Genomic DNA, 20,895 nt, shown 5'->3' with positions numbered 1-20,895 from the left:
TCTTACTCTCTCCGCTCTCTCAGCGCATTCTCTTCCTTTCCAATGAATCTTTTACCTGTTGTCATTCAGCAGAATTGTTCTTGCCAATGTCTCATATTACTGCATTTTGCCAAATCCAATAGCAGGTCTTATCTCCCTTAACTTTGAAGCAACACTTACACTATTAATTACATCCCCTTTATGAAGTATTCTCTTTACTTGGCTTGTAGATGTCCCTCCTACCTCTCTGGATACTTCACATTCATCTTTTCAAGATCATCCTGGTCTTCTTGACATCTACAGATTAGAATTCCCCAGGACATGTCTTCATTTCATATGTGATAACAATTAATCCCAAGGCTCTAAATACCAACTGTATGCTGATGACTCCTAAGTTTATTTTTCTACGCCTTGTGCCCTATATACTTTCATAACCAACTATCTATTCAACATATCCACTTTTATATCTGAAGTACCAAACTCCTTATTTCCCATTACAAGCCTGTTCTTCTCTTACACTTATTGATGACAGCGGCCCAAGCCAACTTTTAGAGTCACTCTTGATCCCTAACTCTCTTCCACAATCCACACTCATATCTTGTCAGCTGTAATTTCAAAATACATCCCAGATTAGATCTCATTTTTACATCTTAAATCCTACCACTATAGTCCATGCCACCATCATTTATTGATGGATTAAAGCAACAACGTCCTAATTGGTATCCCAGCTTCTACCCTTACATACCCCCCACCCCATCTTTCTCTATAAGCAGTTAAAATAATCTTTTTTATATTATACCTATTTGCTCTCCTGCTTAAAACTTGCCAGTGCTTTTTATTAGAACAAATTCCATATTTTTAAATATGGTTTTCACGACACTGAATGATCTGACCTCTGGCTATCTCTTTGGCACAATGTCCTACATTACTTCACTCTCCATCAACATTCTTGCTGTTCCTCAAATACACCAACTATGTTCCTTCCTCATGATCTTGGTACTTACAGGTCCCTCTGCCTGGAGCAGCCTGTCTAGATATGCCTAGCTCACTGCTTCACTTCACTCAGGCTGTCTCTCGACACTAAAATAGCACCACCTGTTTCAGAAAAATACCTCTACTGAAAATTCTATAGAGTACAGTTCTACTCTGAAATACGTGGGGTCATCATGAGTCAGAATAGACTTGAAAGCAACTACATATCTCTAAACCCCATCCTCTAGTCTCCACTCCTGTTGTGTCATGACCTTGACCTTTTAATGGGTTCCTAAAGGTAGACCTCCTTACTCTGGACTGTAAGAAGGTCTGACCTTGCCAACTACTTACTGTTACTACCCTGCCCTGAGGTGCAGGAAGAAAAGGGATCTCCACAGCTCACCACAAAAGCAGGCTGTAGCTAAAATCCAAGAGGTGCTGTTGTGCTATCATCCACTGAAGACCAAAAAACCAAACACATTACCATCAAGTTAATTCCAACTCACAGTGACCCTATAAGACAGAGTAGAGCTGTTCCATAGGGTTTCCAAGGAGTCGCTGGTAGATTCCACCTGCTGACCTTTTGGTTAGCAGCTGAGGTCTTAACCACTGGGCCACCAGGGCTCCCCAATGGGGACAATTGGACCTAACCAACATGCTTTAAGTCTCTCATTGCGTGGGTTACCACGTGGTATGTAAGCTCTCCTGTCATCAATGGTCTGCAGCCCTTTCAATCCCTAATGCAAGAGGATTGGTCCTCTCTGACCAAGCGTTCACTCCTTCCCTCTTTTTAAGCATGTTATTTGTGTCCTCTGGAGCACCCACAACCTAAGAAGCATACTCTCTAGAGCCTCAGTCTCTAGCCTAAATGTTCTCTGAACTACCTCTATGTCATTGAAACCCAGCTGTTTCTTGAAGCTCTCTCAAGGAAATGTTGGATTGTTCATTTGTTTTGTTTTGTTTCTCACAACCCACCAACTTCAGCATATGGAGGCTGGGAGTATGGTTCTCCTTACTTCCCACAATCACTTGTAGACCATTCCTCTGTTCAATCGTATTGATAATCCCTGCTCTTATAAGCTCTTACAATCTAGCAATATTGCCTTCTATCCCTCCCCTTCCTTGCTGCCATTGATGGATGTGCTGAAATCCTCATGATTCTCTGAGATCTCTGACACTTGGCTCACAATCCTCCTTGTCACTAACCCCAACCATTATCTGGAGAGACTTCAATGTTCCCTTTGATAATGTGTCAGACACCTGCACTGTCAACTACCTAGGATCCTCCTTCCCAAGGGCCTACCCCTCGGTTTCAGCCTTATGCCACCACTATCATTGTCCTGAACCTGACATTCTTTAGAACCTGGAATTGTTAATTAAGGGATCACAATCTCTGACTCAAACCTCACATCTTCCCAGTATGCTTGCTCAACTACTCACACTATAATCTTATGTTTACTTTATTCACTCATTTATTAAACAAATATTTATTCAATGTCTATAATTTGCCAGTCACCATGCTAAGCATTGGTGTATACAGTGATAAGCAAATTCCCTGCCCTCATAAAGCTTATAATCTAGTGTGTGTATGGTGGGGGACAGTATTAAATAAACCCTCCACGGCCACAGTAGTGCCCTTGAAGACCCTTGACCACGTCAGACATGTCCCGATTCAGTGCCTTTGTAGTCACCCTTAGCCCTATCTGGAATGTTCTTGCAGGAGTTACTCAAATGTCTCCTCCCCCGAATTTATGGATATTTACTTTATGACATCTTCTTAAAGTCCATCCTTTTCTACTCTATTTAAGATCACAATCTCTCAACCACACACTTGATAACATCTTTGCCTCTTATTCTAATTTATTTTTTTCGATGCTGTTGTTGTTAGTTGCCATTGAGTTTGTTCTGACTCATGGTGACCTTAAGTAAAACAGAACAAAATGTTGCCTAGTCCTGCACGATTATTTTCATTACCTTTGTCATGTTTGAGTCCATTGTGGTGGCTCTTGTGTCAATCTACCTCATTGAGGATTTCTCTCATTTTCATTGCCCCTCTACTTTACCAAACATGATGTCCATTTCTAGTGATTAGTCCTCATAACTTATTTGCAGTAAGTAAGTTGAAATCTCACTATCCTTGCTTCTAACAAAACATTCTGGTTGCATTTCTTCTAAGATTGATTTATTCTTTCTTTTGGAAGTCCACAGTATATTTAATATTTTTTACCAACACCATAATTCAAATACATCAATTTTTTTTTCTTGTCTTCCATTTTTCCTATCCAACTTTTCCATGCATATGAGCCAAATGAAAAGATCACGGATTGGGTCAGGTGTACCTTAGTCATCAAAGTGACATTTTTTCTTTATAAAACCTTATACAGGTCTTTTGCAACAGATTTGTCCAATGCATAGTTTGTTTTCTTGACTGCTGTTTCCAGGCATATTAGTCGTTAATCCACTGTTGATTTTTTTCATATAACTTGCCATATAAACGCAGTAAAACTCAGTGCCGTCGAGTCGATTCCAACTCATAGTGATTTGCCATAAAGCATATTAGAAAGTTTACTTATTCATGGCCTTATTTGCTGTCTCTCCCACTAGAATATAAACTCAGTGTGCCCAGGGATTGGTGTCTCTTTTGTCTATTCGAATATCTCCAGTGCCTAGAACAAGTGCCTAACACACAACTGATACACACTAACAATTATTGACTAAACAAATCAATAAATGTATGGAAAATCAAGATTGTTTTACCAATGGATTTTCCGGAATGCAAAATCCATGCCACCTCTACTTACATCCTTTACTAGAATGGTGTTTGATGGAATATATAAATCAGTGGGCATGGGAGCTATTTCTCTTCACTATTGTGGAGATATCTGGTCAAATCTCCTCAGTCGGAGTGACTCTGGTGAACTGTTCCATAAAGGACGATGCAGTGATGCAAGGAATTAGGGGAGCAATGCAAGCCTCTTGCAGATCAGTTAAAGAGAAGGAATCCTGAATCTATGATGATTGAACAACAAAGTCTAAAGCCATTCCTTTTAACTGTGTTAGCAGAGGGAAGAGCGGTATGCATTTCAGGGAAGGAGATGAGATGAGCAGAGAGGAGTCAGCCTATTTGAAAGAAGGAGTGGCACAGCTGATCCTCTCAGGAAAGGAAGGGTAACATCTTCAGGACTCTGAACTCCAGCAATGATTAGGCTCTGACTGGGCAGTAGTCTGGGGAAGAGTCTGAACAATCCAACCAGGAAGGAAGGAGGACTTTGATCTTAGAGCAACTGAACTGATATTCTGCTCACGACCTTCCAACTGTTGTAGTTCCAGTAGGGAAAGCATTTTTCACCACTAGTAAGATGAAGGAGGCCAAATACTACAAGGGCACATAAAGAAACTGAATGGAGTCAGATAACGAAAATCAAACCCTCGAATCCAGCAATATTTTTCACACTTAAGGCTGTTAGAGTGTAATAATAACATCAAACAGAGGACGTACCATTGTATGAGCGAATGATAGTATTTAACATGAGGAAAAAATCAAGTCCAAGAGGAGTTGCAACAATCCTATGAGTCCAGGGGGAGGGAGAGGGTGGAGCAGGCATAACACTCATAAAGGCAAACTTTACTGGACAGAGGAGAGGTGAGACCTCTGTTGCAGGGCAATGCCCTTTGCTCAGGGTGTATATCCAGAGATGCACTGAAAGGGCTTGAGAAGTAGCCCAACATGTGGGCAGTCAGTGACTTGTAAGGTCAGAAATATTGGGGAAGATAGAACGCCGAGACTAGGCACACAGCCCAACAGAAACCAGGTCCAGACAAGAGTATGTGTGAATTTTCAAGAATGCCATGGTAAACTGGCCAACCCAACGGCTGTAGGCCTTGGGCTTGCAGGAGGTCTCAAACCAGAGAACAGAAATGTTCCAGTGATGTAGAAGAAGCAACAGGTCAGCTATCCAGCAGGAAGTCAATCCACATTTTGTATACGAATGTTAGAATCAGAAAGACTTAGATTTTAAATCTGGGTTGACCGTTTGATATTTGTGGCAAAGTATCCTCTCAAATCTCCATGTCTTTATCTCTCAAATGAAAATAATGCCTACTTAGTAGGGCAATTGTGAGAGTTAAATGATTTAATGTATGCCAAGCACAGTGCCCAGTATACAGCAAATACAGTAAAGCACAGGTTCTTGAACTTGAACATGCATCATAATCACCTGGAGGATTTGTTGAAACCAGATTTCTGGGTCCCTCATTTAGACTTCTGAATCAGTAAGCCAGGGGTATGAAATAATACGCATTGCTAACCAATTCCCAAGTGACACTGATGCTGCTGGTGCAGGGACTGCCATTTGGGAACCACCGTTCGATAGCACAGTGGTTAACCATGTGCACTCTGGAGACAGACTGCCAGGTTTTGAATCGCAGCTATGCAACTTATAGCTATGTGACCTCAGCCTGTTTGACCTCTCTAATCTACCATCCTCTCATTGGTAAAATACGCTAACACCTGTCTCAGATTGCTGTTGTGAAGAATAAATAATAGTACGTATTATACAATGTTTAAAGGAGTGCCTGTTGTGGTTAGCTGCCCTGGAGTCGACTGTGACTCATGGTGATGTGATGTATAGCAGAATGAAATGGTGACTGGTCCTCACCTTCGAGTCTATCATCACAGTTATTGTGTCACTCCATCTCACCGAGGGTCTCCCTTGCCCGCGTTGGCCCTCTCCTTCACCAAACATGATGTCCTCCTCTAGCAATTGATGCCTCTGGAGGATGTGTCCAAAGCAAGCGAGTCAGGCACTGTTTTGTTGTGATCTGTAAGGTTTTCATTGGCTAATTTCTGGAAGTAGGCCGCCCAGTCTTTCTTCCTAGTCTGTCTTAGTTTGAAGCTCTACTAAAACCTATACACCATGGGTGACTCTACTGGTATTTAAAAGACTGGTGGCACAGCTTTCAGCATCAGAGAAACATGCAAGCCAAAACAGTATGAAAAACTGTGCTTATCACATTTTTAAGCATCTAAAAACTGCTAGCGATCATTATTATTAGATAATAGTGACTCTGGTTATTATTTAGACTCTAGGGGAAATGTAGCTATCCTAGTCCAAGACAAGATTCAGAATCCAAAAGTAGACATAAAGTCAGAACCACAGACTTGCTTTCCTTATGACAAGGACATTGTGAACCAGGACACTGCCCCTTGATGGGCATCCTTGGTACATACTAGGCTTGGATCTCCCAAAGCCTTCAGCTGGTCTACAGCTGTGTGATGGCAAGGAGGTTCCTCTGAATGCGGTGGGTAATGAGAAGCTGAGAGACAGCACTCTCCTGAGGCCCTGCAGAGCACTTCGATCCCCAGCAGCCTTCCCTGTGCTGGGCTCCTGTCGGAGATGGCTCTCCTGCCCTCCAGGAGCTGCCATCTCAATGGAAGTCTGCACCCTAATGAGCCATGGCTGATTAGCATCCGTGGGGAAGATGATACAATTTCCTTGCTTTTAAGTTTCTTTTTTCGTTCCATCAATAGAGTTCTGCATGGTAACGGTCACCAAGTACCAGTATAAATAGCCTAAGACTCAGGAGAGTGTGGGGGAGGATGTTGTTAGCAATGTCTGAATTCAGCAGACATCTGATTCTACAACATTTTGCAAAGGTTTTTAAATAATTGGGTAAAACCACAAACAGCGTCTGTGGTGTGCACTTCTGCCCTTGATTTCTAGACTGAAGCTTTATTTCATATGTTCTTAATTCAGGCACGTTGAACTCATTAATTTCCTCCCTGGTCTTTTTATGATTTTTCTCTTCTTTGAAGTAGGAAGTTTTACAGCTATCATATTGCTTTAAACTAGATCATAAATATTAAACTTACAAAAACCCTTATTGACACTGGCAAATTTTCTCCTAAGTGTATCTATCTAGATGTAATTTTACAGTTCAAGCTGCAGAGTTAGAGAGTGATCTATAAACGTCTTCTGCTGTCTTCATTCCCACCTTGGTCTACATGTCTGTATTTAAAACATTTACTTAAACGAGTTTCCGGATCACTTTTCTCCACACTTCAGGTTACAGCACTGGTTTATTTTTATCATAATAAATTGCTTTCTCGGTATAGGTTGGGCCTAATAACATATGGTCTGTGCTGTTATGGATAGGAGGTCTGCCACTTTCCATTATGATGCAATTACTGTTTTTCCTCCACTGTCAACGGCCACTGTAATATCTTTCGCAAGAGCAATTACTTGTCCCTCCTGGGATGGCTACTTTGGGTACTCTGGGAATTTTAATCAAGCACCTACGTTAATTAGAAATTGGTAGGGGTGAGGGAGTTGCTGATTAAGCACCTTGGAATACCTCTACATTCTGGCAACTGGCTGAGTCTGGGCTTTTATGAGGACTCAACCTTTTCAGAAAAGGGATTTTTAATTCCTCCCCTTTTGTTCTTGGTTAATGGGTGGGAGTGAAGAAGCAGAGGCTGGCTGAGGGCAGGGAAGCCAGCATTCCTGGGCACCTACTATGTGTCAGTGGGGCAGTGGTGGTTCATTTGCAGAATTCTCAATTTCCAGGTAAGAGACCTGAGTTCAATTCCTGGCCAATGTACCTCGTGCCCAGCTACTATCCGTCTGTCAGTGGAGGCTGGTGTGTTGTCTTGATACTGAACAGGTTTCAGCAGAGCTTCCAGATGAGGACAGACTAGGAAAAAAGGCCTGGTGATCCACTTCTGGAAATCAGCAATGAAAATCCATGGATCACAGTGGTCTGATGCTGCTGTGCTTGGGGTTGCCATGAATCAGAGGCTGACTCAACGACAGCTAACATCCACAATTACGTGTCAGTACAGGGCCAGGTGCTTTACACTGGCCAACACACTTATTCCTCACCATCTCCATGTTACCAAAACCAAACCCATTGCTCTTGAGTCAATTCCAACTCATAGTGACCCTATGGGTCAGGGTAGAACTGCACCATAGGGTTTCTAAGGCTATATATCTTTGTGTGTGTGTGTGTGTGTGTGTGTGTGTGTGTGTACGCGCGCTTTATGTGAAGGTTTACAGCTCAAGTTAATTTCTTATATAAAAATTTATATGCATATTGTTTTGTGACATTAGTTGCAATCCCTACAATGTGACAACACACTCCCCCTTTCTGCCCCAGGTTCCCTGTGTCCATTCAACCAGCTCCTATCCCTTCCTGCCTGCTCATCCTGCCTCTGGACAGGAGCCTCCCATTTGGTCTCGTGTATCTGATTGAACTAAGAAGCACAATCCTCACATGTGTTATTTTTGGTTTTATAGTCCTGTCTAATGTTTGTCTGAAAAGTGAGCTTCAGGAATGGTTTTAATTCTAGGTTAACAGAGCATCCAGGGGCCATAGTCTCAGGAGTTCCTCCAGTCTCTCTCAGACCAACAAGTCTGGTGATTTTACGTGAATTGGAGTTCTGCACCGTATTTTTCTCCCGCTCCCTCTGGGACTCTCTGTTGTGTTCCCTGTTAAGGTGGTCATTAGTGGTAGCCAGGCACCATCTAGTCCTTCTGATCTTAGGCTGGTGGTGTCTCTGGTAGACCTTTAGTCTCTTGGACTAATATTTTCCTAAAGCTGTAAATCTTTACCAAAGCAGATTGCCACACCTTTCTCCTGCAAAGTAGCTGGTCGGTTTGAACCATCAACCTTTCAGTTAGCAGCCGAATGCTTAAACATTGAGCCACCAGGGCTCTATGTTACGAAAGGACTGTTATCTCCATTTTCAGATGAAGCGTCTAAGGCTCAGCCCTGCGTACAGGCCAGGCAGGAACTGGTGGGGTGAGCATCTTTCCTCCTGGATTCTTTGAATGGTTTGGGAAACATGAAATGATCGGCAGTTGAGAATGATTAGAAGAGATGAAGCTCCTGCATCTTATTCTTTACTCACTAAAATCAATTTTGTTTTAAATTATGTACCTGAAAGATTTAATTTTAAAACATGGAATGAAAAGACTTTATCTACATTATTGGATACTTCCTAGCTCACCAATCACTTACAGGGCCTGCCAATATCTGGTGCGGTCTCAGATACCAAAGATAAAACAAAGCAGAACTACTCCTGTCCGCCACGACCCTTTAGCCAAGAGGAACCTCCTGAGGCCGTGGGTCACTGGAAGCAGTACCGTGCTTAGAAACACATGCAAGGTCTTGGGGATCTTGTGTGGGGTGGATCTTGGGCGACAGAAGAAAGGCACCAGAGGCTGTCATGTGGTACATGTGAGCATGGTCTTAAAGCAAGAGGAGAATCTATCAAAAAGGTACAGGGGAATAATCTAGGGACCGAAAATGAAATGTGCGAAGGTGAGCACACCTTGTACGTGGTGAACATTGAACTGATAGTGTGACTGTCCTGTGCAGTGCAAACAGGGTCAGGGACCAAATTGTGGATACTTGACGTGCTATGCCAAGACTCAAGAAAAAAATCAACAAAGAGACACATGACCAGAGAGGCTTATTCCCATCCCACTGTCCCATGGCCAATGAGTTGTAGAGGGGAGTTCAAATCCAGCTGGGCCTGACTTAAAGCCCTTCTATTGGCCAGCAGCCTCTGCTCAATTCAGTGAGAACGGATTGGGAATGGAGTTAGTGCTGGTAGCCGAAGCTCCACAGAAAGGCCAACTTAGACCTTGCTCTGATGTTTTCTGAAGTTCAGAACTGCTCAGCCACAGGCTTCGGCAGAAAATGCAAAGACGTGGATTATTCATGCTGGCCCTCAGAAAGCAGAGGAGCAGAGCAGAAGCACTGGCCATTTCCCATGCCCCTGTCTGGGATGAAAAAGAGGGGAATGGTTCCCTGTCTTAATCACCTCATCTGGATCCAATACTCCAGCGAAAACAGGCAGGCAACTGACAGCTCAGCAGATCCTCTGGGCTGGGAGCCTGCCTGACAAGTCTCAAAGAGATGCAACTCTCAAGTCGTCCCTTGTCCCTCAGGTCCCTGTTTCTAGGGAACTTATGCTACTGTCTGGTTTCACAGCTTAGCCTTGAGGGAGAGTTAATTTAGTCATTGCATTCCTCCTTGGCTTATTGCAAAAAAGATTTACAGCCTGTATTGATTAATTACTGGGCAACTCAACCAAAAAGAGATTCCGAGAGGTGTCCAGAGTGACAGAGATAGAGATCTTTAAAAAAAAAAAAAAAATTTTTTTTTCTTTTCCTGCTGGGTGGCTGCCATCTGTGGGTAAGGTAATGCCTTTAGTTCCATTTTGTCCTTCTCCCTCCCATCCCAGCTCCTCTTTGCTGGGTAACTTTTTCTCGTCTGCCATCCTAATGATCTCTGTGCCACATGGGGCCCCTGATGCTGGTGCTGACAGGCTGCTCATTAGTGCCAGGGTGCTGCAGTCAGTCGATGGTATGCCAGAGCTCTGAGCCTGACACTTTTTCACAGAGCTGTCAACAGAGTCATGGCGCCTGCCAGCTCTGGTTGAATTCAAGCTGTGATACCTCCAGTGCCAATTAGTGCTTAGTGTACTGCTTGGCTAGAGGGGAAGACCTTGTCAGTGCTGACACTTGAGGAGAAAGGTGGCTGTGGAGAGCTGAGTGAGGGCAGCAGGAAGAGGGTAGGGCTCATAGCATTGGCAAGGAGAAGAGTTCCCATCCAGGGCGTCACTTTTGCTCTCACCAACCTGGTGCCCTTAATACTCTAAGAAACAATAGACAGGACAACCAACTGCCCACTAGGCCTTTTCAAGTAGAGCAGGAGAGCTGAGGTGACAAGTGAAGTAGTTCTGTAGCTGACGAAGGTTGCTCCTTCTGCAGGCATGGGTGCAGGTGTGATGCAGGGATGGATGCAGCTGGGGATGCAGGGATGAACACAGGGATGGTTGAATGGATATTTGCAGGTGTGGGTTCAAGGATGGCACAGGGAACAACCTCTCTACATTGTGTAGAAAGAAAAAATCAACAGCAAGGATATGGTTTGAAACCCAGGAACGCACTGTTCTCCTCTAATTCTGCTCCCCAAATATGGCCCTGAGCAAAATTTTCAATCTTTCATCCACCTCAATTCACACACACACAATGATGGACAGTGTCTTTGTCATCTAGTGCTGCCATAACAGAAATACCACAAGTGGATGGCTTTAACAAAGAGAAATTTATTTTCTCACAGTCTAGTAGGTTACAAGTCCAAATTCATGGCTCTGGCTCCAGTGGAAGGCTTTCTCTCTCTTTTGGCTCTGGAGCAAGGTCCTTGTCCTCAATCTTCCTCTGGTCGAGGAGCTTCTCAGGCACAGGGACCCCGTGTCCAAAGGATGTGCTCTGCTCCTGGTGCTGCTTTCTTGGTGGTATGAGGTACCCAACTCTCTGCTTGCTTCCCTTTCCTTTTATCTCTTGAGAGATAAAAGGTGGTGCAGGCCACATCCTAGGGAAACTCCCTTTACCTTGGATCAGGGAGGTGACCTGAGTGAGGGTGGTGTTACAGTCCAACCCTAATCCTCTCAACATAAAATTATAATCACAAAATGGAGGATGAGCACAAAATACTGGGAATCATGGCCTAATCAAGTTGACACATATTTTTAGGGGGTCACAGTTCAATCCATGACAGACAGATAGATACATAGATAAACAGAAACAGAGAGAAGTGAGGGGAAGCGGAAAACTTCTTTCTTTCTCTTTCTTTCCACCCATGAAGGGCACCATCCCTGCTTCCATCCCCGCATGCATCCCTAGCAATATCCAGGATTGTTTTAGGGAACTCAGGTTGAGGCTATTGAGGGTTTAGGGGCAGGTAGGGTTGAGGAGGTCAGGAAGGCACAAAAAAAGGTCAGGTGCCCCAGAGGGACAGAGGAAGAGTAAGTCATATAAGCCACACATCAGTAGGGCAGTTGGCATTAGGCAGAGCTGACTGTCATTAGAGCAGAGGCAGCATGCTGAAGAGTCACCTTCAAAGTCGCCTGTAAGCCTGCTCTACTTTTTGCAAAAGGAAACTTGAAAACGAGTCTCTCCTTCAAGGAGAAGTTGAGCTGTGCCACAGCAGGTTCCCACTAGAGAAACTTCAGGAAAGGCTTGAAGATTCTGTGAAGACCATAGGAAATGCCAAGGAGACTTGGCAGCAGAATGTTTCGGCAGGGGATGTACCCAATCTTGATTGTTAGCATCAAAGTGGAGCAGAATCCTTCGAGGATCAGGATGAAGTCTTTGAATGGGGAGAAAATGCATGTATCTTTGGCACATTGGTAAATACAAGTGCATACTCATTGAATCAACAGTATTTCTTGAACCCTCTCTTGGTGCCAGGAATTGTGCTGTGAGGTGGAGAATCAAAGATAAGTGAGACCCAAATCCTAGTCTTAAAGAACTCATGGGACAAGGATAATACATACGAATCTGACATCAAGACACCCTTGTGAACTGCTCCCTAGCCTTACTGAACCCTGTAGCTGATACCTGGGTATGCAGTGTTTGCATCTAGGTAGTCCAGGTGAGGTCTTTATTTTTGTTTTGCTATTGTTTTGTTTTTTCCCTAGTGTTTTGTTTGATGGAAGAACAATGGAGGCATGTGCACCCAAGAGGGCAGCTCTGTAAGGAGACTCTGAGATTTCTAGTTCAGAATGTGTGTGAAGCACACAGATAAGTGGTTGGAGTCACTCCTTTACCTGAGTTTATCGTTGAGCTCTAGGAATATGGCAGTAAGGAACCTCCCCTTTTTTTAAAGCTCTTACAAATCACAGGAACTGGAGACATAAAAAATTGGCTTTTGAGAATACTTTTTCTAAGAGGCGTGAGGCCCTCAATAGCATCTTTTAGGATTAATTGAAAGAGATCCTATTTCCAAAGGATTTTGGAAATAGGAAGATTTTAAGGAATAAGACAGTCCTAAAGGTATTAAAAAAAAAAATTGTTTTTTTTTTAAAGGTATTATTTTGGAGGCAGAGGGGGCTGGACGTAAGGGCTGCACTAAATAGATCCTTGCAGGCCTAGACGAGGAAAACAGACAGGCACGAGCCATGAACGGGGCACGTGTCTAAAGCTCTGCTCTAGAGTGGTATGCTACCATCTACAGGAATTTGGCTAGGGGTCCAAAGACATTCACCCAGCTAGAGATGGCACTTCTGTGCAAGAACAGTGAGAAGAGGCACTTCCTCCTGAGAAGATCAGGGCCTCTGGAGGTACAAGACACATCTGCACACCCCAAAATGGACATGGAGAGTGAGGCCAGTTATTGTCATCAAAGCTAGTGTGCTTTCTCTTTGAACCCTTGGAATGATAAATTCAGGAGGAGAACAAAAAAGATATACTACCAATAAATAAAAAAAACAAAAAACCCATTGCCATTGAGTCAATTCCAACCCTATTACTACCAGTAATAGTATATGGGAACCTACTTTCCAGCCTCACATCTTTGATATGGACAACCGACATTTTCTCCATCTATAATGAAGTGCACATGATCTTCTCAACAAGTCCCCTAGACTGCCTTCCTCCCAGTCTGCCACTCTGAGCTTCCATTATATTGAAATGTGGGAGCCATCACTACAACAGTGGTTAACGTTTCTATACTTCTTTTCCCATGAAAGCTGGTCAAGGCTGGGAATATACATTCTAAAAAGATTTATATAAGCTTATTGAAAACAGCACCAAATGAGTTCTGATGGAAGAAACTAGGACTTTTCAGAAATGTGCAGAACAGAGCAGTCTGGAGGAGGAAATGCAATGAAGTGATCAGGGTTGCCAAACATGCTTACCTCGATCAGCTATTCATTCCAGGGTTTAATGGATACATGTTAAGAATGATCTTCATTGAAGAATGAGGGATTCATATCCTGCTACCGGCATATGATGGGACAAAAGATAGCAATAGCTCCTGCCTTTGAAGCCTTTGCTCAGGTGCAGCATATCTTTTTCTCCAAGAAACCCCAGCCTGTCCCAGCTTATTTAAAATAACTAGCTTTTCGGAAATCGTTAGTGGAAAAAAATGAAGTCCTGATGGCTGAGGGTCTCAAGTCTCAGTTCAGGTTTGGCAACAGCCCAACGTCATCTCTTATCTCCAAATAATCAGTCACCAGGATAACAGCGTCCTGGTGAGCTCCAAGGTGATTAGTTATTGCTTGGCATGTCTCATCAGCTGGAATCTGGGATAGCTAATCTGGACCACGGACCTGGAAAAAGCTGTTCATCTAAATTACTCTGACCCACAGGTAATTCTGATTATCCTGCTCCTCGCCCCTTGAAGCATCTTCTGTTTCCATAGCAGCTAAAACCTCAGTAAAATGGAAACATCTGGCCAAGGCTCAGGTAAAAGTCCCCTGGGGAATGAATCTGTTCAGCTGCCACAATGGAGGGATGGGGGGGGGGGGGGCGAACACTCAAAGATACAACAGCATGAAAATCAGGAAAATAAATGGAAGAGGGTTCAAATACATGAGGGAAGAGACAAAAAGAAATAGCAAGGAAGGGAGGGAGAGGAAGAAAAAGTAGAAATAAATGGAATTAAAACAGAGACATTAGGAGGCCGTGAGAGAAAGGGGAAATATAGAACAAAAAGAGAAAGCATAAAAGGGCAAGGCAAAAGGAGAAGGGAAAAAAAGCACCAGGAAAAAGACAAAGTTGAGTGGCCAAAGGAGGAAATGAGGAAGACATCAAACAGGACACAAAGGAAGACCTGTGAGAGTGAAGGGGGCATCATGCCTCTGGAAACAGGAGGGTTAAGTCTGCCCTGAATGATAAATGCTGCACAGATTCTAACTGCACAGACTGCCCTGGCATCCAGCAGCACTGGGGCTCAGCATTGAGCCACGTTTAGTGGTATAAGCTCTGGACTGAGAAAGCCTACCATGTGGACGGTCCCTTCTTCAGATGTCCCCAAGCTATTCTCCATCAATAATTACCTCACGCACAGCTGAAGGTTCTTCCCAGATTTTGGACCTGTACACATGTAAGATCATTTCAAATTGACAGATTGGCAGATACCCAGATAATCTCCTTGATCTCTTTGCTCATAGTAGCAGTGTCAGGAGTGATGGCTTAGGACAGCTCCCAGGAACTGAGGCCAACACGCCTTCTCCAAGAACTTCTACCAGAACAAACCGTCACTGTCTGAGACAGGAAATTTTGTATTTGTGGCCATCCATAGTCCTACACTGACTTTGAACATGTTCACCATAAGCCTCTGCCACCTCCAGAAATGGAAGACACAAGCCCCAGGAGATGCCCTGCAGCTGGTGAACAGCCCTCAGCTGCCAGCCTCCAGGAGGACATCTCCTCTGAAAAGACCCCCTGGTCCAAGGCCACACTCTTTCTAGGAGTGCCCAAATTCAGTGACTGCTGTGGTTGTTTAAAGGCCCAGCTCCCTTACCCCAATGGAGGACATTTCTGAACTCCCCCTAGGGTCAGTTGAGATGTTTCATTGAACTCATTGCAACTCAACTTCTCCCTCCATCCCATCCTGCTTCCTTCCTATTCCTTTCATACAGGTTGATACCAGGAGCACTCCCTAATAGACTTCTCCGATGCCAACCACTTTCTCAGGGGACACTTCTCAGGAACCCAATCTACAACACCAAGCAAAGAACCACCACTCTGTTTCCTTTAGAACCTTAAACCTGCACTATTCAGAAATATATCTACCTACGCACATACACGCATGCATATTTGCCTATATGCATACATAAATGCATACATTTCTCACTAACCAGCAATAAACAATGAAATAAAGGGCCTTTAATTCATGTCTCTGCTCAAATTTCACCTTTTCAAAGGCCTTTCTTGACCAAATGTCCTTCTATCAACATACATTGCTCTATTTTCTCACCCTTATCATCACCTGATATGTTGTACATTCACTTTCATCACCTGTCTCATGAGATGTGAGCTCCTCAGAGCAGGCATACGTCTGTTTTGTTTATTGTTATATCTCTAGTGCCTAGAAAAGCATGTGGGCTATTACTGTAAGCATTCAAGAAGTATTTGAGTATAAACGAAATAAGCGAATGTACCTTACTCCCAAATCAAAGCTGGTTTCAAGATAAATATCATCTTGCCTTAAATTCTAAAGTTTTTATCAAACAACACATAGTTTGGTCTACATAACATTTTGTAATTTAGTCACATGTTTAGTTTTATTTGTTATCTAGGACCAATTAGAGTAAAATAACAACAACGAAATGACCAAAACAACTAATGAAATGTCAACCAGGTTTTTGGCAATGCTTAAGAAGCACAGACTTGGAAATTTCCCTTTCAGGAATATGGCAATTCAGAGCTTTCATCCACCATCACCTATTTGTGTTTTTTGTCTCTTAAAACAACCAGCTGAACAATGCCGCCAAAGCCAATCATTCTACCCTCAAACTTGACATGTAAAGTACAGCCTGAATACCTCACCACCATTTCATCCAAGGATAACTGAGATTAACTTACCAGAAATTGACGAGACCCCCAAGAATGAGTTCTGCAATCCTAGAGAACATGCCTGTGTTGCTGAGAACACCAAATCTTTCCAAAGAGCCATGAGTACAGTATTAGCAGGCTGCCAAAAATGTATGATCCCTTGCACACAATCACCAGTGCCCTGACCTCCGAGCCATGGCCAACACATTTCACATTTCCTCTCATGATACATACACCCAACTCCTTCCCTTACCTTTGGGGGAGATGTGCCTCCAGGTAACCGTAGGCTCCGGTCTACCCGTTGCTATGCAGGTGAGGCTGATATTGTTCCCTTCATTAATGGAGATATCTGAAGAAATCTCTACAATTTTGGGAGATACTGTGGAGACAAAACAGGAAGATAAAAAAATCCTAGTAAAGCATTTCTTTGTAGTCTTAAAATGGCAGTTGGCAGAACAGCCCAGAGACTAAAATGTATGGATTATAGGAGTAAATGGTGAGAAATTAGAAGAATTGTCTTAAACATGAAGGCAATATCTTATCTGGAATTTAGCTTCTATGTCCTCCCACTTAAACACAATGTCAAGGAGTCCGAATGGGACTCGATCTCACTGCAACACTGCAATAACTATTCTCCTTGCCTCCACCCACTGTCTCCACTCTCACCCACCCCGACACACAACCACAAGTTATCCTCCACACTGCATTCAAAGTCTCCTTTATATAACACAGTTCTCATCATATCACATCTCCGCCTAAACACCTCTAGTTGTTCCCTATTGGATACCTGATATATCCAAGCTTCTTATCCTAGCATACTAGGCCGTTCGGAACCAAGCATCAACCTACACTTCCACTGACGTTCCAGGGATTCCACGTCTACCCACCCTCCATACTATGCCCAACACGCTGTGCCCTTCCGGGTCATCATGCTTTCAGATCTATATTGTTCCTTATGTGCCTTCCTTCACAACCTGGACTGATGGCTGCTTCTTCACCCATGCTCCCGTTATAGATGCCTGATGGGGCATGGAAAGAAATGTCAGCTAGACATTCCACACTTGGTCTCTCTTTCTCTGTCTTCTAAATTGTTCCCCCAAAGGTGGGGAGGGGTTCATTCTAATTTGTAAATTCGGGAGCAAGAGCACTCCACACATCTGCTTCTTTGAGCCTTTTGTGTTAGAACCAGCCTTCCTATATGAAGCTGACATTCAGCTGTGCTCCTCCACACACCCGTTTTCCTGGGACAGCATCCCACGGACTGTGATGAACGTCCTGCTGCCCAGTTTGCGACTGTGTGTGTGCGTCTGTCTAATCCTGGGGGTCAGAATTAGAAGCTCCCTGTTGTTGCACTCCTAATTCTAAGTCTACCACCAAAAAATGTGATGTTTGGTTTTCCATGTGCCTTCTCATTTGTTTTATCTGCCAGTTGCTTTATAATTGAAGTGGATAAAGGAATCTGTAATTTATTGTTGCCCCCACTCCAATTCTGGGGACTTACCCACTATGTTATGGTTATTGCTTAGCATCTCTCACACATTAGACTGTGAGGTTTTGACTGCCTGAACCACGTCCTATTCACATTTATATCCGTAGTGAGGGCTCAACAAGTATTTATTGGATTGAATTATAATGCTTATTCAAGGAAGCCACCTTCCCAACCTGCTAAGCACTTGTAACAAACTCAGAGTTGTATCATAAACACAAATTATTTCAGTCCCAGTGACACTGTTTTTGACACACTCTTTGCAAATTAAGTAGCCCTTCTAAAAAAAAAATTTTTTTCTTTTTCTTTCTACCTGGGTGTGATGTGTTTGTACATGTCAGCATCTCTCCTTGAAGAAGTGGTCCTCAGAGCCACCACCGTACACAGTTTCAGGGCATAGTATCCACCCAGCCCACATATGAGCTGGCCCACTGGGGGCCCCACTGGGAAGCCAGGGAAGCTGCTCCTGGGCTTTACTCCCTCTTTCCAGGCCAGACAGTGACACTCACACTAAACCAGATGCCCGGAGACTTCGATGCTGGTCTTTCCTCTGTGTGAACCATTACTCATTCAATCCCAACTGGACTGGACCTTCTCCTTCTTGGAAATGGGTATATCATGCAGATACCTTCTCTTAGTCTTCATTTCTTCTCCTCTTTTTGCTATTTTTCTTCCCCTTCTTTCCTATACTCCAGCCCAGCTGGACCATTAGTTATTAATAAATGTATGTTGCCCCCCCCCCCTTTTTTTTCCTCAACCCTATGCCCTTGCTGCTGTGTTAGGTTCTTAGATTCTTCTCTTCAATTACTTATAATTGGAATTCTTCAAGGTCTGGCTAAATTATTACCCCATCATAAGGCCTTCCAGGTGATTCTCAAGACGTAACTTCTCATTCCTGGAATTCCATCAAACACAGTTTATTTTAAACTTCCTTATGTTACCTTTGTATTATCTTCCACACTGTAAATTATCTGAAAGCAAGATATTAAGCAAAAGTCTGATTAGCCCTTTTATTTTCTGCTGTCCTGGATAGGGTGTCTTGCATAAACCAAAAAAAACCAAACCCAGTGCCATCGAGTCGATTCCGACTCATAGCGACCCTATAGGACAGAGTAGAACTGCCCCACAGAGTTACCAAGGAGCGCCTGGCGGATTCGAACTGCCATAGTCAGTACCAATTAATTATGTTTAGGTTTAAATCCACATACATCTTTGGATAGAGAGGCTGTGTGTATGTGTCCCTGAAAACACACTTACCTATACTCTCACAGGTATTTGGTGAGACAGAAAAAAATGGAGCCTGGATGCGCTGGGGGTAGGGGAGAGACCATTGATTCTAAGATCTGGGATTTTTAAGATGTAGCATTACAACTTATGGCTGTTTGATTTGAAAAGTTAGATTGGACCTCCCAGGACAGAAAGATAGTTGGCACTATCTGGTTAATGAGTGAACATTAGATATGCTGTCTGAAGGATTTAAATTTCTGAATTTCTTAGTTCTAGAGTCATTTCAAATTATATTTGTAAAAATAAACATTCAATTTACTTTATTTACACAGTTTTAACTGGAGCAATCCCCTTCCCTGCCACCATGGCCCTAACCCCTCCATTAACCTGGCCTCTGCTCCTGCCCATCCTTGGCAACCACACAAGACTTGCTTGCATCTTGGAGAACAGGCTGCCTGCAGAATGTCTGTGCTGATCTTGCAGACATTGCTTCAGCTGTACAGGTAAGTAATTTATTGATCTGTAAAGCACTGTAAGATGCTCTGCAAGGGATTATGTCACACCGACGCCATTCAATAAAATAAAAAATGATGGACTTTGTGAACACAGGATGATTTAGTGTTTGTAGTTGGAAGTGTGCTTAAAGTACATTTTAAGTGGAAATCAGGCTGGGTAATGAATTACTCTTCCTTTGGAAGGGCTTATTGGGAGTTCATTTTCCTGGCTTCTTACATGATAGCTAACCTGCTAATCATACACTCGAGAACAACAGACAGTCCCAAGTAGAATGGAAGGTGATCTGGGCCAGAGCTGTCACTGAGTAAGTATATTAAATGAGACAATCATACCTCTTGCTTGGAAGAATCATCTAGAATTCTCCCCTGCCCCCACAACAATTTGAAAGTGTCCAACTCAAGAAGCAGAAGTTGGGAAAATGCTTGCTTTCCTTTTAATCCTACCTTTGACTACAGCTCGAAGTTGGCACACTGCCCCTGGGTGGATTTGAAAGGATAACAATTTCTGGCATAGTGCTAAGGCAGTTTGAACAGAGGTGCAATCCCAAGTATCAGAACCCCATCATAAGGCCTTCCAGGTGATCCTCAAGATGTAGCCTCTCTTTCCTGGAATTCTATCAACCATAGTACCTCCTTTATAGCATTTAAATAAACTTCCTTATGTAGCCCTTGTATTATCTTTTCTCCCATGCTGTAACTTATCTGAAAACAAGATATTAAGCAAAAGTCTGGCTAGCCATGATGCTAAAATGCTAGGGAACTAAACCTTGGTCAAGTTACTTAACTGACGTAAGCCTCATTTTTCTCATCTATTAAATGGGATTAATAATCATATGCACCTCACAGGGTTCTTTTGAGGATTTAAATGTAAGTTTATAAAATGCACTTAGTGCATTCCTGGCAACATGAAGTGCTCAATAAATGAACTTGATATTGTGCAGGATTGGCAAACACACATATGTAGCGTCAACACCAGATGGACAGACAATAAACTTTAACCAACTCGATGAAAAATGGGATAAAAGGTCAACATGGTAGTTTAGAGCCAGATTATGGAGAAGCCTGAATGGAGAAGCCTGAATGGCTAGGCCCTGGATTTTAGCTCTATTCTATAGATAATGGCAGGCAGTTGAATTTTTTTTTTTTAGAAAAATATGCCACAATTTTTTTTTTTTAATGTATTTTAAGAAAAAGAATCTAGTAACCATATGCCAGATGGGATGAAATAGACAGAAATTGGAGTCAGGGAGATCAATTGTTAGGATCAATGTTAAAGACCTGGATTAACTGTTGGCCCTGTAAGGATGGAAAGAAAGAGATGGCTTTGAGGGCCACACAAAGAAAAATGCAGGTGTTTTTGACG

General features: G+C 43.1%; 1 protein-coding gene across 4 annotated transcripts in view; it reads right to left on the bottom strand.

The window, feature by feature from the left end:
• NTM (neurotrimin) overlaps nucleotides 1-20,895 on the bottom strand; it is a 1,228,179-nt gene that overhangs the window by 142,208 nt on the left and 1,065,076 nt on the right. For all 4 annotated transcript variants that reach the window (XM_049856710.1, XM_049856711.1, XM_049856712.1 and 1 more), the window contains one exon: nucleotides 16,558-16,683. In XM_049856710.1, coding sequence (XP_049712667.1) covers nucleotides 16,558-16,683 — 126 coding nt within the window. The remainder of the gene's footprint in view (nucleotides 1-16,557; nucleotides 16,684-20,895) is intronic.

The sequence above is a fragment of the Elephas maximus genome, chromosome 17 (genome assembly GCF_024166365.1).
Source record: "Elephas maximus indicus isolate mEleMax1 chromosome 17, mEleMax1 primary haplotype, whole genome shotgun sequence".
Taxonomy (NCBI): domain Eukaryota; kingdom Metazoa; phylum Chordata; class Mammalia; order Proboscidea; family Elephantidae; genus Elephas; species Elephas maximus.
This window is presented reverse-complemented; position numbering and strand designations above follow the sequence as displayed.